The sequence below is a fragment of the Myotis nattereri genome, assembly GCF_964212035.1.
Source record: "Myotis nattereri genome assembly, chromosome: 18".
NCBI classification, from domain to species: Eukaryota; Metazoa; Chordata; class Mammalia; order Chiroptera; family Vespertilionidae; genus Myotis; species Myotis nattereri.
The window spans coordinates 4749929-4765354 of NC_138093.1; the positions used below are offsets into that span (position 1 = coordinate 4749929).

Genomic DNA, 15426 nt, shown 5'->3' on the forward strand with positions numbered 1-15426 from the left:
TTTTTAGTATATTTTTATTGATTTCAAAGAGGAAGGGAGAGAGAGACAGAAACAGCAATAATGAGAGAGAATCATAGATCAGCTGCCTCCTGCACGCTCCACATGGATAGACGAGCCGCAACCGGGCATGTGCCCCGACCGGGAGTCGAACCGTGACCTCCTGGTTCATAGGTTAACGCTCAACCACTGAGCCACGCCGGCTGAGTGGATTGTTTTAAATGGAGCCTTCGGGCTGGGAAGAGACACGAGGTGATGAAGACCACACTCACAGACTACAGGCAGCGCAGTAGGGCTGAGCACTGGATAAAGCAAAGGAGATTTTCCAACGCTCACATCTGTGAAATGGGGATAACAGAATTTCACGGAGGCTAGCAAAGAGTATCTGAAGTGCCAGGCACATGTGAGGATCATGACAGCTGCCACCATCCCCTGACCAGGCGCTTACATAGTTCCTCACAACCTTCACACAAGAAACAAGAGGTGGGCCTTGTCCCCAGGGATGCGCAAGTCCCAGCGAGCTTCTCCCATGTGTGCAGGTCACAGAGCTGGTGTCTGCCTCCAGCGCCGTGCTCCCACCTGCATCACACTATGAGCAAGCAGTTCCTGGCCAAGGTAGCCCACACAAGGGGAGGCTACAGGGAAGGAGCACTTGCTAAGAGTCCGTGATGGGCCAGGAACTTTATTTACGTAGACCTGAGGTGCTAGGCTTTTACACACATTATATCTATAACTTGAAAGATATATATATATATATATATATGCCCAGTTGGTGTTGCTCAGTGGTTGAGCATCGACCTATGAACCAGAAGGTCAAGGTTCAATACCCAGTCAGAGCACATGCCCGGGTTGTGGGCTTGATCCCTGTGTGGGGTGTGTAGGAGGCAGCTGATCAATGATTCTCTCTCATCGTTGATATGTCTCTCTCTTTCTCCCTCTCTGAAATCAATAAAAACATACATTTCTTCCTTCTTGGATCCAGATTACAGGGATCCTTGATGAAGAAAAGGAATTTGTAATCTGACAAGAAGAAAGAGGAGGAGGAGGAGGGACAAAATATCAGACAGAAATTTATATCCTCAAAATGGTTTCAATGATCAGAATATGGCATTTGCATTACAGTGATTTTTAACATGGTCTGCAAAGGCCAAGTCTGGAATTAAATTCTAGAGATGGATGTTACTATGTAACTTTTTCACATAAAAGGGGGAAATCCTGCCAGGGCTCTGAAAGAGCAGTGCTCACATATACTGTGAGGATGATTCAAATGACTCCAGAGGGCTGTTCCTTTAGGCTCCTTATTTAAACTGAGTAAAATGTAACAAATACGAAAATAAACCGGAAAGGAATAAGCCAGTAACTTTCAACTTCAGTGTGATTTGGTTACAGGTAATACAGATTTTATGCATTTTATTATAAGCTAGAGGCCCAATGCATGAAATTCTGGATAGAGGCCCAGTACATGGGGGGGAGGGGGGGGAGGGAGAGTGGGGAGGGGGTCCCTCAGTCCGGCCTGCGCCCTCTCGCAATCCAGGACCCCTTGGGGGATGTCCGACTGCCGGTTTAGGGATAGGGCCTAAACAGGCAGTCGGACATCCCTTTCACAATCCAGGATCGCTTGCCCCTAACTGCCTGCCTGCCTGCCTGCTCAGTGCACGTCATAGCGACCAGTCATTCAGCCATAACGGTTGCTTAGGCTTTTCTATATATAGATTAGGATGAATTTAGGTTTAGGCGAAGTTGGCTTGAGTGATCGTACTGAGAAGGACTTGGGGATCACTTCATACCTACCCACCTCCACATTTTAGTGAAGAAAAATGGCTTTTCCAAGCCCTAGGGTCATGCGAACGAGTGAGCTGCAAAGCGCTTCTTTATCACTTCACTAAGCATGGGATACATTCCAGCTCCATTTTTACAGTCTTAGGAGGGCGAGCCTTCCCACATGTTCCTAAGCAGGTAGAATGAAATGGTGCCGCCTGGATCTTTTCCCTGGGATGCCGTTCTGCTTCCCGCCTTTCAGTCTGATCCGCCCCTGCTTACAGTCATTGACCTTCAGGTACTACAAGTAAATAAGACGACTCTAAACAAAAGCAATGGCTAAGCTCCCCTTATCTCACACTCACACAGAGGTGTCGGCAACTCCAGTCTCTCTCAGAAATAATGAGCCCGTCACTCCGGTTACCAAGGCAACAGGCACGGGGATGATTTATAAACAGCATTTGGCCCTGGAAGGTCTGGCGCACATGACAATTAGAACAAAATTAATGCCTTGTAATCTGGAGGCAGAGATTCATTTAGAACTTGAATTTAATGATGAGGAAAACACCAAAAATCTTGATTCACCGAGTTACGGAAGCCCAAGGGAAACAAGTGAGGTCCCAGCCCCCGAAGGCTGAGCCTCTCTTTGGGGAACTGGCTCATTTAACACCAGTTCTGGAGGCTGACGGTGCTTTGCATCCGATTCCAGATTAAAATTTCATTCCAGGCCCTAAGCAGCTTCCGAAGGAGGAGAACAGAACTCGGCCACCAAGATGGGAGGACGTGAACTGCTCTGAAGAGACGACGCAAAGCCACAGGCCCCGCTCCTACGGGAACCGTGCTATCGGCACCAACAGCACCACAGGAAATGCCATGAAGCTGTGTGGCCCCGGGTTAGAGAGGCCCCCACATGGCCGGGGTGATGGTGCCTGTGAGCCTCCCGCTCCTTCCCAAGGGCCGGTTCCTGGCGGGAGCCGCCCCCCTGATCTTGGGTCCTCGTAGGATTTCCTACTTCAGGTCCAAGGACAGCACTGTGGTACCAGGTGGGTGTCCTGATTTGAAAGCATCTTTAGAACCCAGTGGCGCCCCTTCTGAACCCTGCAAACGCACCACGCAGGGAGGACTCCATGCCAACGCTCAGCAAGAACAGAAGCCCCGAGCGGGGCAGCTCTGACACGCTCAGCCATCTCGGCACCATCTGCTCCGGGCAGGTGCTAACCCGGGCCAAAGTGTTTTCCTAAGACTTCTCAGCTCCTTGTCTTTCGTTCCTTTTACAGTTACTGTCAGGCGTAATGACCGGATGGTTCTCAGAAAGGCATCCTTAGGCGATTTCACCCTGCGAACGTGCAGGGGACGCCATGAGCAAAATCACACGAGTGTGAATCAAGCACCAGAGAAAGTCATGCCGTAGAGAGAGACTCTGGACAAGGTGTAACCCGGCGCACTGTTTTACAGCCAACTATTTTTCCAAAGCAGAAAGAGTGCACTCTAAAATAACGATTAAAAGAATAGTCAAGCCCTAGTCAGTTTGGCTCAGTGGACAGAGCGTCGGCCTGAGGACTGAAGGGTCCCAGGTTCGATTCCGGTCAAGGGCATGTGCCCAGGTTGCAGGCTCCATCCCCAGTGGGGGGTGTGCAGGACACAGCCGATCAATGTCCTCTCTCATCATTGATGTTTCTCTCTCTCTCTCTCGCTCTCTCTCTCTCTCTCCCTCCCTCCCTCCCTCTTCCTCTCTGAAATCAATAAAAATATAGTTTAAAAATGTATAGTCAATACATAAATTAGTCACACAGTTGTTTACTGTCCTTATTGAGTATTATGTATGGCCTATGCTTTTTAGAGGCCTGGAGCGCAGTAGGTCTGCACACCAGCACCACAGACATGGGGTTCAGGTGTTGCCCTACCATGTCACCAAAAGATAGGAATTTTTCAGCACCATTTTTGTTGTTGTTGCTGATTCTCACTGGAGGATTTTTCTATTGATTTTTAGAGTGGAAGGAGGGGGAGAGAGAGAGAGGAGGGGAGAGAAACATCTATGTGATAGAGAGGCACATCGATTGGTTGCCTCCCACACCCACCCCAACCAGGGCTGGGGATCAAGCCTACAACCGCCGTATGTGCCCTTGACTGGAATCGAACCCAAGGCCCTTCAGTCCGTGGGCCAAAGCTCTAACCACAGAGACAACCCAGCTAGGGCTTCAGTTCCATTTTAATCTTACAGGACCGCCGTCACAGATGCGGTCTGCCATTGACGGAACGAAACAGAGTTCTGTCCGTGGTACAATCGTATATCCTTTGCTAATGGTTTGTAGTTTCACCGTAGTTTTGCTATAATTCTTAATCCCCTCCCTTGCACCGACTGTGCTATCGGCCTTACAGAAGAACCACCCAGGATATGGAGGAAATCATACCCATGTGTCTCTAGCAGTGGCATTTCACCTGTCGTGTGAGGGCTGCCCATGTTAGCTCTGGGACAGGTCCTCTTAACCCCTTTCCAGAAGACCGCTGCGGAAGAGGGCACTGCTCTCCGGTGCAAACGGCTGGAGCCCTGGGTCTCTGCTGCTTCTCCCCAGCCAAGGACCTCTGTCACGAACCCAGTCGCTGTGGCATCACTGGCTTTTCCCATCGGACCGCAGCTGCTCAAGAACTTTCTGGAGCAGAACTGGGTGGCACCGAGCTGCACTGCTCAACCCTTCCCAGCGCCTCTTCCTTTCCTCCGGGCTGCTCGGCTCCTCTGATGGGGGTGGTGTTGTTGTTACTTTCCGAGTCGGCAGGGCTGGAACCCATCGTTGGGCCCACAGCAGTCGGAAGCTTCCTAGTGACCATGACCCGTGGAGCAGCCTCGTTCCCATCCCCGGGAGCCCTGCGGGTGCAGACTGGAGCTGGCGTGCCCTGCCGCGAGGAGATGCCCGCGCCCTCTGCACGCTTTGACCATGTCTGGGCTGGACTGTCACTCGGCATCGGTGCGTCCCCTGGTCCTCAGGCTGGGAGCGCGCTCCTCAGGTCCCCCCCTCTCTGTGCACAGCCTGCCGGTGCCAACAGGACGCAAGTCACAGCCCCTGGGGGGTGCCTGGGCCTGGAGCAGAGTCCCCACTTCCCAGGACGCGATCTTGCTGCCCACCTTCATGGTTGCATGGGGACTGTGAGATTTCCGTGCAGAGGTTTCTGACTTTCCCTTTGGCTCAGGATGCTGCCCTATCTTGGAAACCCCGTTCCCGCCTTGGGGCGGTCCAGGTTTTAGAGCAGGCCTGCTAGTGCCTGCGTGGAGGCTCTCTTACTCTCCGCTCTAGCTTCGATGCTGACATCTGCAAAGCGTTTTGAGATGTTTTCCGGAAGGCTGCAGCCTGGATCACTGGACTGATGGCCTGATCAGTAAGAGGTCCTTCCTGATGCTACTCAACGTGCCCGGGAGACCACTCCCCACGCATCGCACGTCCTGGGTCCCAATTTTCATCATCTCGGGAAACGCCCTCAACCCGAGAAACAGACCCGAGACCACTCTTAAGGCAACATGAACTCTTTTACTATCAGCAATGCATATACAGTATAGTGAGGTATAGGCACTGTCTATATGGCATATACATAATACTCTTAGCTACTAATACAATTATTAGGTTGTAATTATTTAAAGTGGATATTTTATTAAATAACTGTATTAAATTATTTAAAATTGTATATTTTATTAAACAATCTTTTTTCTTGTAAAGCAACTATTGCATATATACTATTTCAATTTAAATGTAAAGTTCCCATGAGATCTTTGTATGGTAAAAATGGTACCTTGTTCATGTTTAATTGTGCAAGGTCATGAAGGAGAACACAGAGCATTTAAAATAGCAGAAAATAGCCCAGCCGGTGTGGCTCAGTGGTTGAGTGTCAACCTATAAACCCGGAGGTCACGGATCAATTCCCAGTCAGGGCACATGCCGGGGCTGTGGGCTCGATCTCTGGTAGGGGGCGTGCAGGAGGCAGCCAATCAATGGTTCTCTCTCACCTTTGATATTTCTCTCTCTCCCTCTTCCTTCCTCTCTGAAATCAATAAAAATATATTTTTAAAAATAGCAGAAAATACAAAAAGTGTTTCTATGTGACAGTATATTGCATTTCATATTAAATGAACCTAAATGTGAGAAGTGTTTCACCAATTACAATGACGACTTTTTGTGCTATAATTTAAAATACCTTCCTCTACCTGAATGAGGAGGTAGAAGTGGAGGAAGGAAGGGGAGGACAGAGGTGAACATTCAACATTTGCTGGGTCTCATCCAACACAAGGCAAAACTCACACGAGAAATGAAAGGTTACCGTACTTGAACTTGTCTATTACTCTGACTCATAAGGAGTGTAGACTCTGAGATACGATCTAAAACGTGCTTTACAATGAAAACCATGACCAGGGCACTATAAAACAACTGGGATTCCTAAAATTAGAATTTTCAGGATCTGCTGCAAAATGGTAGTATGATTCTCTTCAAACAACTTCTCAGTGAGCAGAATTTCTATAAAACTATAGAATTAAACTGACCTTCCCAATAAGAGAAAAATAAGGCCCAGAGATTGAAACGAACTAATCAATGCTTACCATTAAACTTTTAAATTTTCTATTTTCTGCAATGTGAAATAAGCCATCTCTTGTTACAATCTTGATGTGCTTTGCTTCATTATTGTACCTGTGGGCAATGAATAACTTATGAATATAAATGTGGTTTTAATCAGAAGAAATCAATAATGGCCAGAGGGCATGCCCCAATAACGCTACAGGAATTAATTCGGAAGACAAAATATATACCTATGCCAATACAGTGGTGACAACTAATTTGCCAAATATATTTACTAGATCGGTTGAAGATACAACCAATCTTTGAAGGGAGAAGGGAAATTAGATTTGACCAATCATTATGCTCAATGTATTTAGTAAGTTCCACTGGAGAATATAGAAAAACAAAATAGAACAAAATCCAGTTATTTATACTCTTAGAATTTACCAAAAACATACACACGTCAAGTCACCCAAATACAATGTTATGACGAAAGCTAATATGCCAATTAGCAGCCTGTCCCACTTCACTGTGTTTTTCTAGCGGATGTTTTCAAGCAGCAGTGCCCTGTCTGGATAGAAGCGTTAGTCCTGCTGTAATTAGATCCTTGGTTTTCAACGTCGGGGTTACACATGTCGGAGGGTCTGCGCAGCTGCAAACAGGAGTTCTATTTCTGTGAAATTGCTTGTCCTACTTACTTAATGCTAATTGCATATTCGCCCGACTCTTTGGTCCGGAGCCTCACCAGGTAAGTGCTGTTCGGCCTGTTAATAAGCTCAGTCTCCGCCTGCAGTCTCTCCATCGCCCCGGCGTACCTGGAAGAGACAAGGAGAGGCATCTGTGTGATGTGCCTGGAAAAGAGCAGAAGCTACAGGTAGGCACCTGCCAGGATTTTAACTTCGTGGCAGCTCTGAGCTCTCCTGACTTCTGTGCCAACTAATTCCATCGCTTCAAAAGGAATAATGCAGAGACATCCTTTAATTCTTCCAAACGCAAGTGCTCTACAAAGCTAACAAGAGTAAAATGAACCATGCTTAACACGCAGGAAATATTTCTCAAATAAGTGCGTGAGGTAAAGAGAGGAGCCAATAGGTACCAGGTTAGACAGAGCTGTAGGGAGTTTAGGGAACACACACACACACGCAAACACACAACCCCAAAACTTCACCTTTCCTATGTACACTATGAAATGAAATGTACCTTGAGCATCTTTCTCAAGAAAACTCCAGTAACAATTTGAATTATTTTTTAACTAATTTTTGGATATAAGATTAATTCTGTTAGCCCACACATTGGCTAAGCAATTTTCTTAAGTAACTAGCAGTACTGAGTAAAATATGTCTTTAAAAGTTTTTTTGTCGTTGCCTTTGAACACACCTCCATCCAACAAATGGACATGGAATGTGGTTTGGCACCCCCCCTCCTTTATGGCGCCCTTGAACTACGGGTATGGCATGTCAACTCAGCTGCATAAATATTTTTAATACTTACCAAGGCTGGCAAGAATAATCTACTGGTTTGGGCACCTAGGATATAAAAAAGCCAAAATAGATTAAGTTTACTTAAGGGAAGCTTCTAGAAATCAATCACTAATTCAGTTCAGCTGACTCAGCTAGAAACCCCTAAGTAGCACAGCCCCGGGTCTATCCACCGGCCATTTCACACATAGTGAATCACGGTCTATGTCAGGGAAACAGAACATAATTCATCTCGCTTTAATCCATCCTTTCATTCATTTTGCTGCCACTGTACTTCCAAGGGGAGAGATAACAGGAGAAATATGAACTGGAAACTTTGGGTATTTATTATCAAGGCAGCTTAGTCTTATGGAAAATTAAAAGGAAAATGTTAGGGTAACCAAACAGCATCCCGCTTTCTCAAGACCTTGGGAAACAGGCCCAGCAACAGTATGTACTGCAGGTAGCCTCTTCATTTGTAACGCAAAGTCTAAACTCTGATTTTCAAGGAAAAGTCATGGAAAAGATTCATTTTTCCTCTTTTCGCAAAAGAGAAAAATAGTACATTTTCTAAGCTCACAAAGAAAGAAAAAGAAAGAAAAGTCCCTCTGGTTGCTTATGGAAACTAGGAAATGAACAAAGCCAATGCAGGTATGCTAATATTCATGAAGTATCAAGTAAAAGACATACTCTGTAGCTGGGCAACGTTGATAAACCCAGGAGTACAGACAGGTTGTCTCCTGTTCGGAAATTTTTCATGAATCATGTGACTCTGTGATATATCCGCACCATGGTATATTCCCGGGCCTTTTTCCATCCAGTGATTGAAAATATTGTTAGCATCATTTTTAACAGTGAAAGCAATCATATTTCAGAGGTGTGGCCAATGGGAACATGCCTGGTTTCATAATAGGCTGCTACTCTTTTGTCCTTTCAGATGAAGAGTTACATATCAAAGCGTTACCTTTCTGCTCAGAACATCTCTAAAGCCATCAACATTTAAATATTGTGACCCGATGAATTCCATTTCTATCTTTACCGCCTCTAAAATCTCGATACATCGCAAATAATATTGGAAGTAAGTTACCCCCCTTGGAATCCTGCAAACATTATCTTAGGCCCTTTGTTTCGAAAATAGGAATCCATCTTCAACAGTTTCCCTTCCGATGGGAAGATGTACATGGCCCTGGAAACTTCCTCAGCATGCGCTCGGGTACAGATTAAATGAAATGAAATGGTGTGCACTTGGAATATGAAATGCTTAGTATCCGTGACCTGATGATTTTAGGTTCCCAACATCCTCATGTGAGAACACACAATCTCCCGCTACCTGCCCTCATGGGCACACCACTGCTCTCAGCACAGGAAGCTTGAACCCTGTTTATACAAATGACAGAAAACGGGCTAACAATCCTTTTTGCTTGTCTGATTAGATGAGTGAACTTCAACAGATTTTCAAGATTATAGCAGAAGATAAAAAATATGGGACATTCGATCACAGAATCAACAGATCAGCACATGCTTCCGGATTCCCTCTGCTTTTGAAATTAATTAAGCAGGAGTGAGTGGAGTGAATGATCCTACAGGTGACATTCTGAAATCAAAGATGGCAGCCGTTCACGCGTGTAACATTAAAAAGATGCTCCAGCCAGCCAGTGTGGCTCAGTGATTGAGCGTCGACCTATGAACCAGGAGGTCATGGTTCGATTCCGGTCGGGGCACATGCCCAGGTTGCGGGCTCGATCCCCAGTGTGGGGCGTGCTGGAGGTAGCCGATCAATGATTCTCTCTCATCATTGATATTTCTTTCTCTCTCTCTCTCTCTCTCTCTCTCTCTCTCTCTCTCTCTCTCCCCCCCTTCCCCTCTGAAAACAATAAAAATATATATTAAAAAAAAAAAAAAGATGCTCCAGTATAGAGATCCAGGAAGGATTGAAATATGGCAAGCAAGACAAATTAAGGGTGGTTTTGTTTTTCCCAAACCATCAACTCCATTATTTTAGTAAAAACATTTATTTACCTAGAGTCAAGAACTTTAAATGTTTCACAGGAAAATACACCCTAAACAGCAAATTATGATAAAATAATGTTCACCCCTAAACAGAAATTTATAAATCTCATAAAGCACTAGACAGTACGTGTTATGTCATAGTCGTCTGTAATAATATTTGAGTACTCATTCATTCTCCTTGTATCAACCTAATGTTTGATGATTTTGTAAAATGTCATTATAACATTAAATAAACAGTAATGACAAGCTAAAGCACAGTAAAATGTGTTTAGAGATTTGATTGAAGAATTTTCGACTTTCATGCTTTCCAACACACTAGTTCAAGTGTAACATCTCTCTGTAACCCAGCGTGATGGGGACTAGATTAGACTCCCATCTCGCCTCGGTGGGAGAAGAGAAATTGGTACAGTTCATCTAATCTGTAGCTTTGGTGATCCCGCCTAAAGCCTTGTAGACAATTTAATTTTATAAATTCTACCAAGTTACACTGTCTTCTTGCCTATACTCTCCTACCTTTAAAAAATATTTTCTGACAATCCAATCATAATGATTGGGGAATTTTAACAACATTGGCCAAAGCATTCAAACATGAAATAGTATGATCGCTCCAGAAAATATTAACAAAATTAACGAGCAACCAGGCCAGCATCGATTGTACATCCTTGGACAGTTAATTACAACATCAAAAACAAAATAGAAGAAAATACTCATACTTACGCATGGGCAAGGCTTGACGGCATCACTTGGAAAAAATCCAACCTCTCCAGAGGCTAAATTTCTACCCTGAATTAGGAGAAAAATGCCAATTTGAGAACAAATTTACCACAAATGATAACCCCGTAACACTAGGTACCGGCCGTTACTCGGGGCCCTCAATGACTGGCGCACCCTAACCAGGGAACTCATTCTGGCTCAGGAACGGAAGCCAAGAGCAGAGAGCGTTTAGGATTGTTAAACCCTACACGTGGTTTCAGATCATGATTATAAACTAAGAATTCAAGCTTGACTCTCCAATCTACCACGCGGTTTTGTTAACTTTACATTCCTCAATCCTACCCGGGGACAGTAAGCAATATTCTCTTTTTCAATTTCATATTCATTAATTCAAGCAGATCATATTGGTTTTGTGCAGGCTCCGTAATTAATTAGGGATTCGATTTATGTGGTTATTATGGGTGTTGCTAGCAAAACTCATGAGAACATTCCTCCAGGACAAGAGACAGTTCAAGATGTGCAGAAATGGAAAACAGATGAATTTCAGATTTAGGGAAAAGGAATAGGATGCTGATTAAGGGAAGAGAACAGCGATGCACTGGAGGAAAGGATCTTAACCCGAATGCACTGTAAATGAGAAGAGAAGAGAGAAATCGCAGAATAAGGAAAACCGAAGCACAACATAGACAAAATAAAGTACTTAAGAATGTATTCTTGGAGACCGTTGATCAAATTCCTTTTAAAATAATCTCATGGCGCTAACCTTAAAACTGTTTCCCTTTTCCAGAAAGACAAACTCTACTCAGAGCAGACTACTGGACCCGTCAGAACGGGTCATCAAAAAGTTTTTAAGAAACTGGGCTTGTTCGGATTTGCTATTTAACAACTGCTGATTCTCGGAGCCTCAGATGAGTCACACATTATGACTGGAGGCTACGTGCGCTATTGTTTGTCACAAAGAAAATCAAGACAAAGTGATCAGAGAACATCTCCCAGAACAGCGGTTCTCAACCTGTGGGTCAAGACCCCTTTAGGGGTCGAACCACCCTTTCACAGGGGTCGCCTAAGACCATTGGAAAACACATATATAATTACATATTGTTTTTGTGATTAATCACTATGCTTTATGTTCACTTTGTAACAATGAAAATACATCCTGCATATCAGATATTTACATGATGATTCGTAACAGTAGCAAAATTACAGTTATGAAGTAGCAACGAGAATAATTTTATGGTTGGGGGTCACCACCACATGAGGAACTGTGTTAAAGGGCCGCGGCATTAGGGAGGTGGAGAACCACTGTCCTAGAAGCAGCATCCTGTGTGCCCGTAGTGCGTGGCTGTGAGTGTGCAGAGGGAGATGGGCAGCTGAGGCTCCTTCCCCTTTGCCCCAGGAACGTGTGGGCATTTGGTTCTGGGTCTGATAACCCACTTGCCATTCCTCCTGTGCCGACTCCAAACGCCCGAGACTCCTCTCAGCTACCCTCCTGTCTGATGTTCGTTCTTGCGAGTCCCTTCGCAACTTCAAGGTCAGCTTGAACACACGTCTCCTTGCCATGACGTGTCATCTGATGTCCCCTACGGCGCTATCTGTATGTGTGTTTATTCTGCAGGGCGTTCCCTAGATTATAGTGATGGCACTTTTGTAAAATCGAGCAGCACAGGTTGGGTCATTCCTATGAAAATATGTTCTTTTGGAAAGAACCTTAGAAACTAGGTTATGGGCCGTATATGGTAAGAAAAGATGTGACTTCATAACTTTCATTAAACGCATGGGAACAGACAGGAAACAAAATAATCTTAAATTATAATTCATTTAACAATGCCATTTTTCCCTGAAAAGGAAATTGTTTCCTGCAGAAAAGCACATCAAACTAAAATTATTGACAATTTTCCCTGAATTCCTGAACCTCGTCCATATAAATGCATATCAGACACTTAATTATTTCTAACTGAACTCAGGTTATAACTACTTTTCATTTCTCTTCTATAAGAATCCACAGTGAATCATAATGAATTAAGACTATTTTGAATTTGCTGGTAGAAGTGATATTTACAATCCACCTGTACAGGGAAAAGCTTTAATGTACAAAAACTGCACTTTTAAAACCCGTAGACAGGGATGGCTTTCCTGACAGAGAATATCCTACAGAAATCTTAATTGCAAATTGCTTCGCTCTGACTTTGTAGGAAGGGGACAGAATTGCTTTAAGAAAAATACGGCGGCTTTTCCCCGTTGCTCATTCATCCCCCAGAATACCACCGGCCGGGCTCTAATGTGCTCCTGGAAAGGTGCTGAGCAATTGGAAACACGCGGGAAGCTGCCTGGTAACAGGGACAGATGCGTGGTTATTTATGAAAGATCGGAAACTCCCCCAAGTTACAATGCCCTAAACACTTCCAACGTATGCGCGATGGTGCTGGGGAGATGACTGCACAATTTATCACCCCTGGGTAATGGCCAGAGCAACTGTCACCCTGCCCGTCTCTCCAGCCGCCAGAGAGACGCAGTTGGAGCGTGTGGGGAACAAGACATGCAGGGTGGCAGATATACAAACGAGCTTACTGACTGGATGGATAGGTGGGTAGAGATAGATAGATAGATACATAGATAGATAGATAGATAGATAGATAGATGATAGATAGATAGATAGATAGATAGATAGATAGATAATAGATTAGATGCAATGGATGGATGGATTGGGGAGGAGGGTGGTGGGTGGGTGGATGGATAGCTTGCAGCAAGCACTATTTTTGGAATTACTCTCACAGGTTTTGTGAGTGCATGCGACAGAACCAAAGGACAGGCAAAGGAGAGAGGACCAGGACAAAGACCCCGTGTGTAATGGTCGTTGGTAAAGAGTGATGTGTGGCTACAGCTGCAGCCACATGGCCCCACTGTCATCAGCTAGATGCCTATCAGTGCTGGGTCCTAGGAAGCATGGAAAGGCTGTATCAGACGGTGGGGAGGTCCATCGGAATTGCTCATTCTACTCCCAGCTCTGCCTAAAAAATGGCGAGACCTCAGACAAGGGTAATGACAAGATCTGCCACGCGTGCCTCACCAGGGCAACAAGTGTCAAAGAATTAACGTGTGAAAACACTCAGTAAGCGCTAAAAATACCTCTTTTCCGTTATTCCGACAATACACTTTTTAATTACTCTCAAGGGATTGCTTCACTTCTGAATTTTCGTTTTTTAGTTGGCCTATTGGTGTTACTAAACAGAAATGCCGGGTCCTGTGTACAGTCCCACCATCTTCCTTACTTTTAGGCAACTTTGCTGAGCCACGAGTAACAGACTCTCAGAATTTCCACCTGAACAGGAAATACTGCATTCCAAATAGGCCATTTCTTTATCTCAAATGCCCTAACGCTTCCTTGCATGTAGGCCCTTCCTCCATCGTAACTGCTTCTCCTGTGATAAGCAAGATGTGCATTTTTCCGCTAGCGATTACCTTGAAAATGTGCCAAGCACAATTGCATATGGTTACACTGAATGGTCATTACAATGAATTTCAAAATATTCATGCGCACACACAGAACAAAGCCATATGCCATGCGCTTTTATCGTCTCTTAGTCAGGAGAGAATCGGATCTTCAACTTTTGTCCAATACATAACACAGTAAACACTCATGAGGTATGGAAGTCATCGTGCTAGTCTAGTTCATTTGTAGTTAAGGGGCTGTCATGGCTTAGAATTCTGAATAATGAAGAGAGAAATGCACTTGCATCTCCATCTAACATCTCTGAAATTAAGTGTACCTTTAATTTGTAAGGGTTTATCATTATATCAAGTCATCAAAATATAGGACTAATCCCTCAATGATATTGGAAGGTTTTTCCAACGAACACACAATTGTTTGTGTTGATTACATCTCTGAAGTTTTGGCAGACGCAAGTGTCAAAAACTGAAAAAAAAAAGTAAAGTTGTGAAATGCACACTAAGGAAAAAAACACTAAAAAGCCATAAGCTGTATGTCTACACTTACGAGATGTGAGATGAATATAACAGCAGAGTGAAACTTTGTGGAACATTTTCCTCATTATCCAAAAATGTATTCCTGGACTTCCCCAGCAGGGAAGGGAACGCACTGGGTAAGACACTGTCCAGGACGCAATCCTAAATCCCAATCTTATAAGTGTGTTTTCCTGGTGAGAATACCTCTGATTGTTAACCAGAGGGGGAAAAAACAAAACAGAACAACTCAGCAAGCGCAAGCCCACGTGGTTACTTAACACCGAGTCTGAGAAGCAGAGCAAGGTTCTACCACATCTTGGAAGCAATCCTATTTGGGGAGAGGCCATGTAACCCCAAGTAAACCAGGCTTCACAAAAGTCTGAGATATAGAAAATTGTTATTCTAATCCTGGCAAACAACCAATGAATGTTTTCTTATATTTGGACGTGTGCTTTTTGTTTGTTTGTTTGTTTGTTTGTTTTTAAGATATGTTTTTATTGATTGCAGAGAGGCAGGAAGAGGGAGAAAAATACAGAGAAATCAATGATGAGAGAGAACCATTGATGACTGCCTCCTGCACACCCCGCACTGGGAATGGAGCCCACAACCCAGGCATGTGCCCTGACCGGGAATCAAACCGTGACCTCCTGGTTCACAGGCTGACGCTCAACCACTGAGCCACGCCAGACAGGCATATTTGGTGGCTTTAATCATCGTGATCACAGAGCAAATATTCTGAGGAACAGCTCGACACACATTACGCTCATGCAGCATCAGACACTGTTAAAGAATTTAATTTTCTACCAAGAACAGAATTAGTGCTTTAATACAAAGTGTACTGACTTCCCGGTATGGCTGAGGCACGAGGCTAGAGACTAGCGGATTAAAAAGGAACAGACCTGGCTTACTATCTTCAGGGAGCTCACTCAGACAATGCCACGTCCTTGATCGGCCTTTGCTTTGGTTATCTTCAGTTTGTTCCAGAATTT

General features: G+C 44.5%; 1 protein-coding gene across 1 annotated transcript in view; it reads right to left on the reverse strand.

The window, feature by feature from the left end:
• The window catches only part of VAV3 (vav guanine nucleotide exchange factor 3), a 164795-nt gene that overhangs the window by 15526 nt on the left and 133843 nt on the right, over positions 1–15426 (reverse strand). The window contains exons 21-24 of the mRNA XM_081112007.1: positions 10478–10543; positions 7785–7819; positions 6992–7108; positions 6338–6425 (exon numbers count right to left, since the gene is read on the reverse strand). Coding sequence (XP_080968133.1) covers positions 6338–6425; positions 6992–7108; positions 7785–7819; positions 10478–10543 — 306 coding nt within the window. The remainder of the gene's footprint in view (positions 1–6337; positions 6426–6991; positions 7109–7784; positions 7820–10477; positions 10544–15426) is intronic.